This window comes from Colias philodice, chromosome 2, assembly GCF_061535455.1.
Source record: "Colias philodice isolate Cphi_HAF_F1 chromosome 2, ilColPhil1 Martin Lab GWU primary, whole genome shotgun sequence".
Classification (NCBI taxonomy): Eukaryota; Metazoa; Arthropoda; class Insecta; order Lepidoptera; family Pieridae; genus Colias; species Colias philodice.
This window is the reverse complement of record NC_143087.1, coordinates 1,418,623-1,434,868: the sequence shown is the minus strand read 5'-3', so window position 1 is coordinate 1,434,868 and position 16,246 is coordinate 1,418,623. Positions and strand designations below refer to the sequence as shown.

At 34.0% G+C, this 16,246-nt stretch overlaps 2 protein-coding genes across 2 annotated transcripts in view; one reads left to right on the top strand and one right to left on the bottom strand.

Moving 5' to 3' along the window:
- Positions 1 to 16,246, top strand: part of rau (RA domain-containing protein rau) — a 71,005-nt gene that overhangs the window by 49,303 nt on the left and 5,456 nt on the right. The window lies entirely within an intron of this gene.
- On the bottom strand, positions 301 to 5,164 carry LOC149490160 (uncharacterized). The gene is made up of 4 exons (XM_089709719.1): positions 5,110 to 5,164; positions 1,308 to 1,494; positions 696 to 808; positions 301 to 395 (listed from the first exon to the last, which is right to left on the bottom strand). The coding sequence occupies exons 1-4, from the start codon at positions 5,162 to 5,164 to the stop codon at positions 301 to 303; spliced, it is 450 nt and encodes a 149-aa protein (XP_089565845.1).

The window sequence follows — 16,246 nt, the reverse complement described above, 5'->3', positions numbered from 1 at the left end:
ATCGCGGTCAAAGAATATATTTCTTTTTTCTTTCATTAATTCCTGACTTACCTATGTGAATGTTGGCTATAATCTATCCACACACTAAATTGATTTAATAAATACTTCTTGCATGATTTTTATACATCAGCATTGATATATTTTACCAACATTACAACAGCAAAAGCTATTTCTCTAATAGGGGAACGATTTTTTATTTATTTTTTGTTTTCTGGCACTTGCGGTGAACAACTGAGTAATCTAGTTGTCTTGTTTTACAACCACACATGTCAGGTTATTACAAAATAAAAAGAAACTGGTTTATTTCAGAAACAATCTATCTATAACCACACTATCATCACCAAAACGCCTTTGCAGTTCGCACTTAAATCCTTCTCCCATGACGTGATACCTTCCTGAAAAGTATTAAATTTAGCAGTTAATTTATATGTCTAGGATTTTGGTTTTATTTTTTTAAGCCAGAAAAGCTGGATCAGAAAGGACCTTTTTTAAGTACTTTAAAAATTTAATTTTTATGGCATTAAAATGCTAATTTACTGATTTATAATTAGAAAATAATAACTGATGTCAAATTACCTGTAAATGAAATATACACATAGACAAATATTTATTTTACTGGCTAGTTTACCAGATTTAGTACATAAAAATGTAGTTTTATTCATAAGGGTCATTTACAATGGATCTAATTTACTTACTATCTTTTATGTGTTTGTCCTCGCAGTTCTGATACTCTAGTTCGCAGTAGCTATGAAAGTAGTGATACTTCCATCTGTATGTGTCGTAACCACATAGGGGATTGTGATATAACCTGTATGTAATAAAAACATAAATTATACGTATACTTATATTACCTACGTAATATTATAAAAGACTAGTTTTCCGCCCGCGGCTTCGCCCGCGTTTTCAAGCAAAACCCGTATAGTTTCTGTTCCCGTGGGATTTCCGGGATATGTGTGCTAAATTTTATTGTAATCGGTTCAGTAGTATTTGCATGAAAGCGTAACAAACACACACACATCCTCACAAACTTTCGCATAAATTATAATATTAGTAGGATGATGAAAAACGAAAAAAAAAAAATGCGAGGAAAAATAAATAGTAAAAAAAGACGTGTGGCACTCGGGGACTGCCGCGGTAAAGCTATTGCATAGCATGCCTTCAAGCCCGAGCGGTCGGAGTGGGGAGCGTGAGGTTTTTTCGTTACGGAATTTCTCGATTCGGTCCCCGCGCTCAAGGCCCACGATAGAAGCTTCAAGCTATGCAATAGCTTAAAAAAATCGCGATAATAACTTAAAAATGTACGTTACAATTGTCTAGAACATCTGATATAATCTGCGACGCAGTCAGTATACTTCTTCTTCAGGAGTGGAGGCAGCTCATCATAGTTTACACCCTCGAATGTAAAAACTGGTTCATCGATGTCTTCCAGCTTGAAGTCCGTGAGGTGCGGGAAGGGGAGGGGCTTTCTGTTTTTCTGTGCGTTTGTTGATAGAACTATAAAGAATATTCATAAAGCAATGAATGAAAAAATAATATACCTAATACAGAATCTATACTAATATTATAAAACTGAAGAGTTTGTTTGTTTGTTTGTTTGAACGCGCTAATCTCGGAAACTACTGGTCCGATTTGAAAAATTCTTTCGGTGTTAGATAGCCCATTTATCGAGGAAGGTTATAGGCTATATATCATCACGCTACGACCAACAGGGGTGGAGCCACGGGGGTGAAACTGCGCGGAGCAGCTAGTTGAAGAATAATATTGCCATGGACATCACTCAAATGACGAATCTAACAAAAGAAGAAAGAATTTTATTTCTTGATTGTTTGTTTATTACAAATGCAAAATTGCGAAATCGATTTACACGTGAAAAAATGTATGAACGAGATGATTTTTGGAATTCTAAATAACAAGAGCGATGAACAAACCCGGTATTTACCTACAATTATTCTTAGACCACTTGAATAAATAAACATTTGACTATTCGAGTAAGAAGTTTTTGGAACTGTTATTTTTTATTTATACATACTAAATTCTTGTGCAATAACAGCTATATGCAAATAAGAGATTTGTCCACACAATATGTAAATCTATAAACAGAAATTTGTATGTAAATACCACTAAAACTACATTTTCAAGCATACTTACAAAGAACGTAAAGAAACAATTGCTTCATCACGTCTAAACATAAACGATACTAAATTTCAATTAAGATAGAGATTGTCATAATTTCAATCAGTTTTAATCTTCACGGACTATCTTTCATTTAGTTTTAATGTTCTTTGATATCACTGAGAACTAAAAACTAGTCATCCGATAGTTTATTTTGTTGTAATTCGTGTTAATTTTTATTCTTATTTAATCTATAAAACGGTTAAACAATAAATTAATTAATTAATCACGTAATCAAAAACAATTGACAAACTCGGAAAGGAATTTCATCTTAAAAATTTGTCATCGTCACGAAGTGGTTACGTTTTGAGAGATTTAAGAAATAAGAGAATTCGTTCATCACGCCCACACTCTTCCTAGAAGCTTTCTGAGATTAATCTTTTACCGCTATTTATAGTGTATAAAAATGCTAGTAACTTCCAGTGTTTCGAGTTTAGAATTTTTATTGTAAGCCCAATTTAAGGTACTTTGGTAGAGTTCATATTTTAAATTATTTGTTATAGTACCTACTATCTAAAGTTTTGCACTTAGATACTATAAATTTACCTATAAAATAACCTATAAAATTTGTACGTAGTTACTATTATTAAAAACACAAAAAAGAAAATGATTATTTTATGACAACACAGTAGGTACATATACGGGCAAAGGACAACGATCCATACAGCCACAGTTGAATCGCATTAGACAGATGATATGTATACTCAAAACAAATGTTGCACTCTGTTCTCGCTCCAATAATCCAGATAAAAGAGCCGAAGCGTTTACGTGCGATTTGCAAAGAATGCTACAGACGAAACATGTGTTGTCCATTTGCTTTCAAACAGGTCAAGAAGAACCGCTTGCTTACAGATAATTAAAGTCTATCTTGAAATCCAAAAATGGACGGTTTTAATTTACAGGGACAGCTTGTTAATATTTAATGACGGTTCAGATTTGACAGTTGATATTAATAAGAGAGTTTTTTTTTATTACAACACTAGGTGCTCCGCAGTTTTACCCGCATTGCTCCGCTCCTGTAGACCAACAGGAGCGGAGCGAGATGATATTATGTATAAATGGGCTATCTAAAACCGAAAGAATTTTTCAAATCGGATCAGTAGTTCCTGAGATTAGCGCGTTCAAACAAACAAACTCTTCAGCTTTATATTAGTATAGATTTACCATGCATTTTGTTTTATCTGTATTTCACGCACACACACCATCTTTTATCTGACTTTCGACTACAAAGTATTCAACAGTTATGATATCTAAAGCGTCTCAAAAATAGCGATTCACACTACCTAGTTTCTAATAAAAAGACACTGTCCGTTGACAAAGGTTTTTTGTACTTCAAGCCGACTATAATTCTGCGAAAAATGATAAATTTCAAAAACTGTTAGTACTCTTGTTTATGTTATGTACGATGTTTTATCATTTTGTATTTGAATATTGTAACAAAATATCTATATCATAGTTACAATTTAACTAATTTAACACACAAGAAAAGAGATAACATGATGAATGATATTTTTTACTTTGAACTTTTAAAATATTTGGAAAGGTTTGATTCAATATTCTCTAAAGCATTAACTGTTGCGAATAAGATCTGATAAAGTTAATTACTCACAATTGTTTCGGATTTGTAAAGATTATCAAATGCAATTGAAGTGTAGGTAGTAGGTTAGAGAACTAACGTAACAAAGTTTAACAATGATCAGTATTTTATAGTTCTGTTACTCTTTTGCGTCTCTGGAAATTTGTGGATTTAATTTAATGAAAATTAAATGGTAGTCTAAATTATATTTGATTCAAGAGTAAAATTATAAAAATGAAATGTGCCGAGCACACGTGTCAGCACTGCTGACTCAGCAGTGCACTTCTTTGGTGATATTTAAGGATACCAAAATCGTCGCCTTACTCCGTGACGTGATTCTATTGCCATGACGCGACCTTGAAATTTTACTCTCAACGCGCCTAAGAAGTTTCACTTCAATAAATATTTAACGATGGTTAAATAATAACGTCTCAATCACAGTAATTTATGTGTGAAGTGAACTGTGGATTGGGAAACTTGTAATTTCCGATGTAACCAATTATCGGCCCTCCAGTAATTGATGTATCAATATTTTTTTATCAAACAACGGTTTAATGAACTTTTATTACATAATAAGGTACGTTCTAGTACTTATACCATGGAAAGCATTATTTTAATATTGCTTGCTACCTAAGATTAATAATTACGTTCTTAAAAAATAAAGATTTTTAACGTGTATCGTGTGGCAAAACGCTGTTATTTTAATAATAAAGGCATGTTCATTTATTTTAATTGATTTCCATACTTAAAATAGCATTAAATACACCAATTTTCTTTTATCAAATACTTATTAAGTTATTATCAATATCGTTATCAAATAAATATTAAAAAAAAAACAAAGATTTCCCGCCATTGCATTTCTCACATAGTTACGACACGAGCGCGGATCATTGTAATAAATCCAGTTAAAAGTCAATAAATTAACCGAACGACCAGCCACCTCGATGTGGCGCTACTGAAATATTTATTGTATTCATTCAACTTATATTTCATTTTGTTGATTAAATGGACAGTTTTAATGTGAAAATAATGGTATATTTTAGTCACCTAGATATTGGGTTAGATAAGACAGATTAAGTAAAAAGGAAAACTAATCAAGTCACCGGTTTATATAATGCTTCTCCCCCTATCAGCTATGACAATCGACTAAATTACAAAATACTTTGCAAATATATCATATCTATCTACTGACTACTACCTCTATACTAGAAAACGCGCGGGCTTTCAAAGCAACAGCTATCACATGGCTATCACTGTCTTGTCTATACATAATACATAATAAAGATAAAAGTAAAACAGGCAACCCTTTATTTTTACAACAGGTAATAAAAATATAATCACAGACTATCTAAGCATCAAACGGTTGCGTATCCTGTCCACCTGGTATTCTTGAGCACGTGCGCACACCACGTACATTTTTTGCCGCGTTTTTTACACAACTCTTCGTTTTATTTTTAAATTTTAAAATAGGCTCCTGTCTGGATGGCGGGATTCCATCCCGTTTGAAGGACGTTCTTTATTTGAAATAATTAAGAATTTGTAAAAAAATAATAAAAAGCTTGCCAGTAATTTCTATATGGTGTTATTTCATTGCATTCCATGTCAATTTTTTTGTTTGTGGTGTGAGTGTATGTAATGTTTAAAAGATGATCCAATGAAACTCTGTACCATACATTTATTTATCTTTGTATATTATGACTAAGGATAAAGCCTTCTTCGTGGGAGGGGTAGAAATTGAAATACTTCATGTATTTTGGTTGTTTGAAGTGCCCCACGCGTTCTAAGAAGTACTTTAGAGATAAGGTATTTAAGGAACTTTTATGGATTTTTCATAGTTCGTCTACAACTGTTATAACAACTCTTTAGACAATTACAGCAGGCCATAAAAAGTAAACGTAGTCATTAAATGGTCGTCCTTTGTGGTAGCACGCTTTTTAAGGGGCCATGCTACGAAATGTATGTTTCTAAATCATGGTTTTTGGATAGAAATCATCATATTGAAAATCCTAAAAAAATATATAGCACAGATAAACGTTTGATCTAGTGACTTTTTTGGATAAAAACACAATATTAAACATTTGACTCGATCAAAAAAAAATCAGAAGTAACATCGATTTTAAAAGCATAATCAGTTTTATGAGAATTAGGGGAACGCTATGTTTATGAAAATTTGACATTTCATTTACTAATCAGGTTTTACAGGGAAATTTTTGGATAGATTTTTAATTTAGCCCTTATTTTTTTCTATATAAAATATAATACGTAAAATGCGACTCGCGCGCACCACGTCAGTGCCGCCAGAGTCCAGCCGGACGTTATCGAGGGAGGACCTGTGCTAGTTTTGCTCCCGACCACGTTGCAGTCGCCGCTCGCGTATTAGAACCGAGCGGCGAGTAAAACGGCGAGCATGTCACGGTATAAATAAATCAGTAGTTTGATTTTGTTAGTTATCCTAGGATTATTGTTGTAAATATAAATTAACTTCTTATTCTATACTATTAAACGAACAATATTTGCATATTAATATATTTGTTTGTAAATACAGTGTGGAAATTTTCGATGGGCCCTGGGTGAAAGTACTAGAAATACTGGAGATAGCAAATTTCCTTTATTTTTAAAAAGAAATAGAACTGCATTCAAAGATTTTCAAAAATTCATTTTCTTCGACCGGGAATCGAAAGAACTATTAAAACCGCATCAAAATCCGTTGCGTAGTTTCAAAGATTTAAGCGTACAAAGGGACATAGGGACAGTGAAAGCGACTTTGTTTTATACTATGTAGTGATTTAAAATTATGTTTTAAAAATTACCTTGCCTGAGATCCTCTTTTTTAGAGAAATTGACAATAAATTATCTTTTATATTGTTTCTATCGATTTGAATAATAAAATAAAATTTGAAAAAGGAATGTTTCCTTTCAGAAAAATTTGCTATCCCTAGTATTTCAAGTACTTTCCTTTCAGGGCACATCGAAAATTTCCACACTGTATATATACAAACAAATATATAAATATGCAAATATTGCTCGTTTAATGGTATAGGATAAGTAGTAAATTTATTTATCAACAACATTCCTACGATAGCAAATAAAATCGAACTACTGATTTATTTATACTGTGGCATAATCGCCCGCCTTCATAGGTCACCGGAGTTCATGCCGCGCCGGCTCCTGCGCAACGCGGGCGCGAGCCATCTCAGTGCCTAAAATGCCTAAACTTTCAGTATAAAGGGCTCTTAAATTGACCAATTTGGTTTGATGTATGAACATACCTACATATTATGCAATTATGAATTGTAAAGGATTGCTTTATTTCAACTCCTGATACTAAGTAAACGCCTTTTAGACATGCACTTATTTAATTGTTATATACCTTAATAGGTAATGCACCAACTACATAGACGGACCCTATTTAATTTTCTTCCTTTTTCCTACAGTAGTTTAATACATTAAACAGGTTCCTTTGTGTATATTATATTTCGTCGAGTAATAACTATAAACCAATAATTATTAATTTAAGATCAATTTTGATATTTAAATGAATACCATTAGGTAGCGCCATCTGTTGTTGAAAATTAAAAAAAAATGATGATGCATTATAATCCCACTTTAAACCTCAATATAATCACATAATCAAAACGCTTCCTACATCCCACTAGCGAGATCAAAAACAATTTCCGATAAAATTTCAAACATGAAAAGAAATAGGAAATGTTTGCTATCAAATGATTGGGAATGGAAACGCCGGCGGACGTTCAAATTGTGCTTTCCGAAAAACGTTTGATCCACGCCTTTATTATTAACGAGTTAAGGTACATTATTTCCGATTTCCTAATTTCCTGTCGTCACACCTCATTCACCCAATTTAGGGCGTCCTGTCTCGTGTAAAAATATACCAAATCTAATGCGATTATTATTAGACATGATTTTAATGTATGCAGTGTCAATGTAGTTAGATCAGGTTATGTAATGAGTAATGACGATGTAATTATTGCAGCTGTAATTTCCAATGCTGACTAAAAGAATCTCTTTATGTATAGGTTTAAGAAAACTTTGAGTCAACGAGTTCCTAAAAAAATAGATACATTTTTAATTTCAATATCATAAAAATATTACAATTACAGGCAAATCTAATTATAAATGACATAATTTATTTATAATAATTTCAACCTAACGAATTTAATTAATGTGAAAATCAATCATCCAAGCTTCGTTTGACCCGTAAAATTTTCATTAGTGCTCTACTTTCATAATAGGAAATGATATAACCAGGATATTACAAAATAATAATATTTTGTTATGTCGTAATAATTATTAACTTATTATGTACTAAATAAAGAAAATAAGCTTAGACGGATTTAATAAAATTTTTAGCATTGTTTTATTTTTAAGTTTAGCGCCATCTGTGTTTTACAGACGGAACTACGATTAATCTCTTTATCGTCGCACGTGTGTAATGTCATGTTTAATGGTTCCACGATGGTTCCACGATTGTGGTGCATGGCAGAATGGACACTAATTTGCTTCTGGGCTATTACAGAACATAATTACTAATAACTTATAATAATATATTATGCTTCATAATAATATGTTTTGCATACCTACTTTGTATGTTGTAAACTCATATTTACTGTTCAAATTAATCATGCTAATTGTTTGAAATAAATTATAATAGTAGAGACCTAATGTTTAATTAGTAGCACCTAGTTGATACATTTTAAGATGATCTATTTGATAATTATTTAAAAATACAATATATTCTATACAATTAGTTACAATAAGAAGAAAAATTCGATCATAAGGCTTTTCGAACCCGAGCTTTTCGTCTAAAAACCAAATATATTTAACGATTAAAATAGGAAAATATTTAAAGTAACTCGCCAACTGCCTTAAAAAATCATACAAATTTTATTCATTCTTCTCTTCATTTAGCTACTTACAATATAAACCAAAACGCATACTAACAAAGGTCATTCAATTCACGCACTTACAAGTTTTTACCAACACATTCCAAGATCATCCGGCGCGGGTTTTTCTACTTCCTCCAAGTTCACGAATGATGACCACTTTTACCGACACTTTCATTACCATACCCAGTTATGATTATTGAGGAAGTCTGTGCTTTTCAAGCTACTGCTATGTGTGTAATTGTCAATGTTTATGCCCACCGTGGGCGAATATAACTGGGCATTTTGAAAAGGATGCAAGTAGATATGCTTTGAAAAAGGTGACACGTTATCAGTACTATCTAAGGATGGTTTTATCAAGCTATCATTTAATTTATAAGGTACATTAATAAAGCCTCAGGTGAGTTGATTTTTTCTAGTTCTCTCTGGGATTCAAACATTATATCAATATTTTAGGGAAGGTCAATCAATCATTGGCCATTTACGTCTATTTCAGACGATTATCGATCGACGATTATATATTATTCCTGGAATAGACTGACTTCTTGAGTCTTGACTAGACAAAGACAGTCTAGAGAACCGCAATATACAGCTTGCTTCTAAATAAATAATCGATTTATTTAACAGATGTGAAATGCATCTGCTTTGTCACCATGTTTGAATGGGGCTTCATTTTAATTTAAGTTATTCAATGTAACCTTAGAACTTATTGATTGTATGTGTTTCGCAAGAATTAGGTTTTGATGGAATAATTAAATTGTAGCAAAAAATTTGTAATTACGGTAATAAAAGTTATAAGCTAAATTGTCTAAATTGTTACATCTATTTATCATCAAAATCAACAGAATTAACAGATTCATACAAATCAACAGAAATCATATTTACTTTTATGTTATGTTTAAGGTTCATGAATTGGAGCATATTATTTTTATGGATCTTATAATTATGAAGAAATTCGCAACACATCCTTAAAACCATAACGAATCGAAACTGATGTTATTGTTAATTCGATAATTGTTCTGCTATATAATATTATGATCTTATAAAAATGTTGTTCATAGTTCATACTACTGGAATCTAGATGCTTGCCCGCGGATTCGGTTGACTATAACTGTACCCTGACTTTTTTCGGTACAAAAGTTTACGTGCTTCTCTGTATGATAATATTTATAGCAATTTCTTACACATATTATATGTTGAAACACAGGTTGAAAGTAATATTTTTATTTTGATGAATTTATAGATCAATTGATGACTTGTGTTGAAAATAGTGAGGCATGAACTATTTTTATGCAGAAGAATATTTATTTATCTAAATGGACAAGCAACTTTTTTTATTACATATATAACATGGGTACCCTGCTTAAACTTTCCTTGTTTTATTTTATTACATTGAATAACCCAGTCATAAAATTTGCTGCACTAAAACAAAATGGTAGCCGGTAGGATGCCGTGGGAAAATTGCACTAATAAACGAGGGGTTATTGTACTACCATACTTTTTTATTGGTTATGAAGTAGTTCGCAATTATATCCACTCGTCTGATATGTTTTTTCAATATGTATTGTTACATATTAAAAATCAAGTATAAAAATGAAAACAATAGATATGTAGCAATAACAAAAAATAAATAAATGGTTATTTATAAAAAAATAACTTTTATTGAACAAGGTATTACATTGAACAAAATGACTTCAGACTTCTACTATGTACCTATCGCTGTATTTCAGAAATTTGTGCTTTCCCGATACAGTGCATAAAAAATTCAATAGCAAATTTGTTAATATCATCGATCAAATTTTGGAAACATTCGATTCCCACTCAACATGGCTATAGGACACCATCGATAAGCATCATAATCAGAGCATAATAGACAAGTACGCAGGGCTTCCTGTTGCAACAATAGGAAACAGCAGGTGGCACCCCTCGTACCCTTAGCACTTCCGCGAAGTCCCAAACCGTAAATCCTGGTTCAGTAGTCAAATAGCTGTCGTTGTGATCGGACGTTCTGTCGCAACATGGCCGCGCCCGTGCCGGCCCCGCGGATGCGTCTTGCCTTCCACCCCCATAACATTCATGTAAGTTTTTTTATTGAGAATAATAGCCAATACTTTTTGGTATATGTCAAATTTCGCGCTGTAATTTGAATTTGGAACGTGGAAGAAGACCAATGATGACGATATTATTCTTTTTTATGTTTTTAATTTTTTTGTTAATGGCCAGCTATTGGAAACTATATTGGAATATTTTTGGTTATAAAATTGTGTTTATAATAATTTTTTAAAGCTCAGTGCTTGCTCAGTGTTACGTGTTTGTAGACCTTCGCGCGTGGGAACCTGATTTTCTGCAATCTTTGCATACTGTTGTGTCGTAATAATTTTTATGTTTGTGCTGTTTGTCAATTGTAAAGTGTAGAGGCATTACAATACGTAAGCATATTTTCGAATAACAATGGAAAAGACTACATGACCAAGTATACGATATCTTTGGCAGAAGCTTTTAAGCTTAGCCTAAAAAAATTTCGTTCCGAAAACTAATTGGATATTTTTAAATAATTTTGATATTACAAAAAAAAATTGCATAACACTTCCCCAGGTGACATCCTACCATCCGATATTCTATATACTCTGTGTATTTTTTTTCATTTATTTTGTGGTTAGCGCGCGTCCAGGAAGTGGCGAAGTGTTGATTTGAGACAGCAGTTGTCGCTTGACGCACATACAAACGTTTGTTTTACAAATAACTCCACTGCTAGTAAATATGAGACTACTAAGTACTAAGAATTAGCTCCTTAGTTTTTTTTTGCAATGTTAATAAACTTCTGTTTTTTTGCATTGCATGAGAATAAGAATAAGAAACTTTAACGAAGTCATATTTTACGTGGAACTGGTCGAAATTGAAAATAGGCTAGTTTATACATTGAGATAATATTACTATACGTATGGAGGAGACACCACGAACAAAATCTGTGCGCCATTTTTTTGCTCTAACTAAGTTCTAAAAATTATTATCTAGTTAGGTTCTTACCGATGAAAGTTATTCCTTTGCACATTTCCGTATTATTTGTATTATTTGTGCAATATCGTAACACACACGAAGGCATATTTGATGCGTTTCACTTTAAAATCATTAAAAAAAACCGCTCAACATACGTCATGTGGCGTATGTTGAGCGGAACATAAGTGATGTAGGCGGTGTCGTCTCCATGTATATCTCAATGAGTTTATAGGCTACTTTCTGTTGATTTGCATAATTAAAGGTATGGGTAAACATTAGAATGTTGTAAGAATTCCAACCTAGACTTTAACCTAGACGTAATTGTGCCTTGAATCTAGATTATAGTAGCTTTAAAGCTAGTGCTTATTACAGGGTAACTACACCTGCTCTACCAATACAGGGATTATACCTCTATAAATGTTATTGTATTTTGATCGTGAGTTTTACGTTCAGAGTAAATAAATTACATCGTGAGTTTTACGTTCAGAGTAAAAAAATCTACAATGACTAGCAAAATTGGTTGTAATACTTGCGGCTTGCAAATACACGATGAGTTTTATTTGGAATGCTCTAAGCTAAAATGCTTGAAAAGGTATGACTTAAAATGTCTTAATATTGAAATAGAACTATTCCACGCTTTTACTAATGATTACAAGAAAAGTTGGGTTTGTTCAGAATGTACTCAATCGCCAAATAAGAGTTTTATAACCGTGTGCAATACGTCACTCGCTACACCCGATAATAATAATATAAATATGCAGCGCGGGAATCAATTAAGATATCATACGTCTTCGCCTCTAAGCACTGATTCTGTATTGTTGGAGCATTTAACTCAATTACGTTCCGAAATGAATTCTCGATTCGATATTCAAGCAAACGTAATAGCTATTTTGCAAAAGCAACTAAGTGACACAAATAACAAGTTAGACGCGGTACTAACGATTTTGAGTTCGCTTGAAGAAAAACAATGCATTAAAATTGGCACTAGGGCAAATATATCAAAAACAGGTTGTGACACCTCGCGATCTTTGGAATCCACATATTATATTAATAAGCCATTACAGGAAGCTAATAAAAGTGATGCTATCACAGAGATATTAGGTGTAAACTCCTTTGCGGCCACTAAACCTACGACCGCGACGTCGTCAGCATCGCCCATAAAAATAGCCTCGACCTGCGCGCCTTTGTTTAAAGATAAAGGGGATTGCGAAGGGCAAGGAATAGGTAAAGAGGTGTGTATTGATGAGCGTGATAATAACAATATTAATGTCACCCATAACAACGAGCAATCGAGTGAACGTAGGAGCGTACGTGTAGGTAGTAATAAAGATTCACTAATATTAAAAGGAATGGAACGTAAAAAGTACTTGCACGTATGGCGCTTACATCCAGAAACTTCGTTGGAGACTTTGACAAAATATGTGAAAAATGTTTGCGGCCCCGATGCTTTGATTAAGATAGATAAAATTAAACACAAAACGGCGCGGGATTATGCATCATTTATTATTGGTGTACCAGAAAATTTATTTAATACATTGAACCAACCCGAAATTTGGCCAGTTAATGCAGAGTTTAGCGAATGGATTTGGTTTCGTAAGGCAGCAAAAAAACCGAAAAGTAGTTAAATCAATAGAAATTTTCTACCAAAACGTTAGAGGTCTTAGAACAAAATTGGAAGAATTTAGAAACAATATAAATACAGTAAGCTTTGATTTGTATGCCATCACGGAATCCGGTTGTAATGAATCAATACAAGACTCCGAAATTATTCCGTTAGGATTCCAAATATTACGTTGCGACAGATCGGACGGTCGGAAACAGGGCGGTGCGTTTCTCGTGGCCACACAGCGGTTCGAGCTACGACCGGTACGCATACCCTCAGTGTCGATAAACGATTGTGTCTTTGAAATGGTATGTGCAAGTGTTTTCTTAAAAAATAACTTTCTATTCTTGTGTTGTGTAGTTTATATTCCTCCAAATAGTTCTGAGACTGATTACTTATTGTTGTTTAGTATAATAGAAAAATTATGTACTAAATATAAAGAAATTATTGTTATCGGAGACTTAAATATATATTCATGTCCGGTAAATATAAGTAATTATTATGAATACTTTTTAACCTATTGCGAATTCACTCAACAAAACACCGTGCCTAATTTTATGGGTCGTCAGTTGGACTGGGTTTGTCACGCAGGGTGTCGCGGGGAGGTGTCGGTGTCGGCGGCCGACGAGCCCTTGGTGACCGTGGACGAGTACCACCCGCCGCTCGCAGTGAGCGTGCGCATCGTCTCCACAGCATCGGAGTCGCCGGCGCCGGCGTCCGGTGCCGACTGCAATGCGCGCCCGAAATGGAATTTTTATAAGGCCGATTTTCCCCTTTTATATTCGCGGTTAGGTTCAGTAGATTGGTCTGCGTTATACGACATACAGGACGTCGATGAGATGTTAAAATATTTTTATGGTATACTAGATAGTGTTTTAGATGAATGCGTACCTAGAAAAGCTAAAAAAAATAATGGTTCGTGTAAGTATCACTACCCTAACTGGTATACAAGAGATCTTATAAATAAAATTAAATTAAAAGCTTCATTTCAGAAAAAGTATAAAAAATCTAAGTTGGCGAGCGATTATAATGAATTCTCATTGTTAAGATCGGCTGTAAAAGCTGATATTAAAATTGCTTATGATAGTTACAAAGACAAAATACAACTTCAGTTTTCGAAAGACCCGAAATTATTTTGGCAATATGTCAAAGCGAGAAGGTCTTCAAGCAGGAGTAATATGATTATGAAAGATGGTAGACTTTTGAATAATGAAGAGTGCGCTATTCAGTTTGCTCAGTACTTTCAAAGTGTTTACAGCAATTGTGCACCAATTTTAGATACGAATGCGGCGTTAGCTATGGGGTCGAGTAGCGCGCGCGTTCAAATCGATATGGTGACAGTAGGAGAGGTCAGAAAAGCTTTGACGCGCCTTAAACCCAAAACTTCTGCTGGCCCAGATGGTATACCATCATTCTTATTTAAAGATTGTAGTAGGGTGCTGGCTGAACCCCTTCAACGCATATTTAACGCCTGTTTACACTCTAACATATTTCCAAAAATATGGAAAACGTCTCGAGTTATTCCTGTTCCTAAGGGTAAGGCGGGACCGAACATCAGCGAATACAGACCAGTAGCCGTACTTTCAACGCCAGCAAAAGTTTTTGAATCGGCAATACAGGCGGGTGTGTATTCGCAGGTGTCAGCACAGCTATGCGAGGAACAACATGGATTCAGACCGGCGCGAAGTACTACTACTAATCTGCTCAACTTAATGGCATACCTAGTACCTGCAGTGGACACTGGGGTTCAGGTAGATGTTATCTACCTGGACTTTAAAAAAGCTTTTGACACTGTAGATAATGATGTGCTATTGGGAAAGCTTGCGAAGATGGGATTTACTCCGAAATTGATAAAATTCTGGGCCTCCTATATGAAAGACAGACAACAATATGTCGACTATAATGGCTGCGAATCGCAGTCATATTTCACTAGATCAGGTGTAAGTCAGGGTAGTAATCTCGGTCCATTAGAGTTCACTATAATGATTAATGACCTGTCAGACGTCCTCACTTATGGTCAGTGTTTGCTATTCGCAGATGATCTGAAATTATACGCCGAAGTAAGAAATCTGTCAGACTGTGAACGCCTACAAAATGATGTTGCTAGGATCCTTCATTGGAGTAGTCAAAACAAGCTTCACTTCAATCCTAATAAGTGTTCGGTAATGAGTTTCCATCGTACTCGGTCTCCTCTCTTGTATGACTACAAAATAGGTCCGGTTTCAATTCAGCGTATGACGCAGGGTCGGGACTTAGGCGTTTGGTTCTCTGCTGATCTAAGATTTCGTGAACATATAATAAAAACATGTAAAACGGCATACAGGAACCTTGGATTTGTTTTGAGACAGGCCAAAGATTTCACTAACATTACAACACTCAAGGTCCTATATAACGCGTTAGTAAGAAGTCGTTTGGAACACAATGCAGCAGTTTGGGCTCCTCATGAAGACAAATATATTTTAATGTTGGAGAGGGTTCAAAATAAATTCATGAGACATCTATATTTAAAATTATATGGGGTATATCCTTTTTATCCGTTGATGTACCCCACCTTATTTGTATTGGGTATGGTGGGGTACAATAAATTGAGTGTACGGCGAGATTTTTCGCTTGCCGTCTATGTAATAAGTCTTCTTCGTGGTAGGGAACAGAACTCAAGACTACTTGAATGTTTCAGTTTCTGCGTCCCCACCAGATTCGCGTGGAAGCGGCACCGCTCACCACTGTTGCTTGTGCCCACAGCACGAACCAACCTTCTTGCGAAAACACCAATAGCACGGGCGATCCGCATCATAAATGAAGCGCACGAAAGAGCGGACTTATTTTATTGTCCTATGAGTGAATTCGCAAGGGTGATACTACAGTTAATCTGTTATTCTTAAAAAAGTTATTTAAATTTTCTATTTCCATGTTGATTTTTGTATGAATATTTTCAATTTAGTATTTATGTTAGCTAAGTTTATATTATATAGTAAAGTGTATCTCTGTCGCATT

Excerpts from the sequence above, each read along its gene's own strand:
- LOC149490160 (XM_089709719.1), bottom strand. The coding sequence starts at position 5,164 with ATGTACGTGGTGTGCGCACGTGCTCAAGAATACCAGGTGGACAGGATA. Across the intron at positions 809-1,307 it reads ATCAGATGTTCTAGACAATT|GTTATATCACAATCCCCTAT; the intron begins GTAACGTACATT and ends TATTACATACAG. Across the intron at positions 396-695 it reads GGACAAACACATAAAAGATA|GAAGGTATCACGTCATGGGA; the intron begins GTAAGTAAATTA and ends AATACTTTTCAG.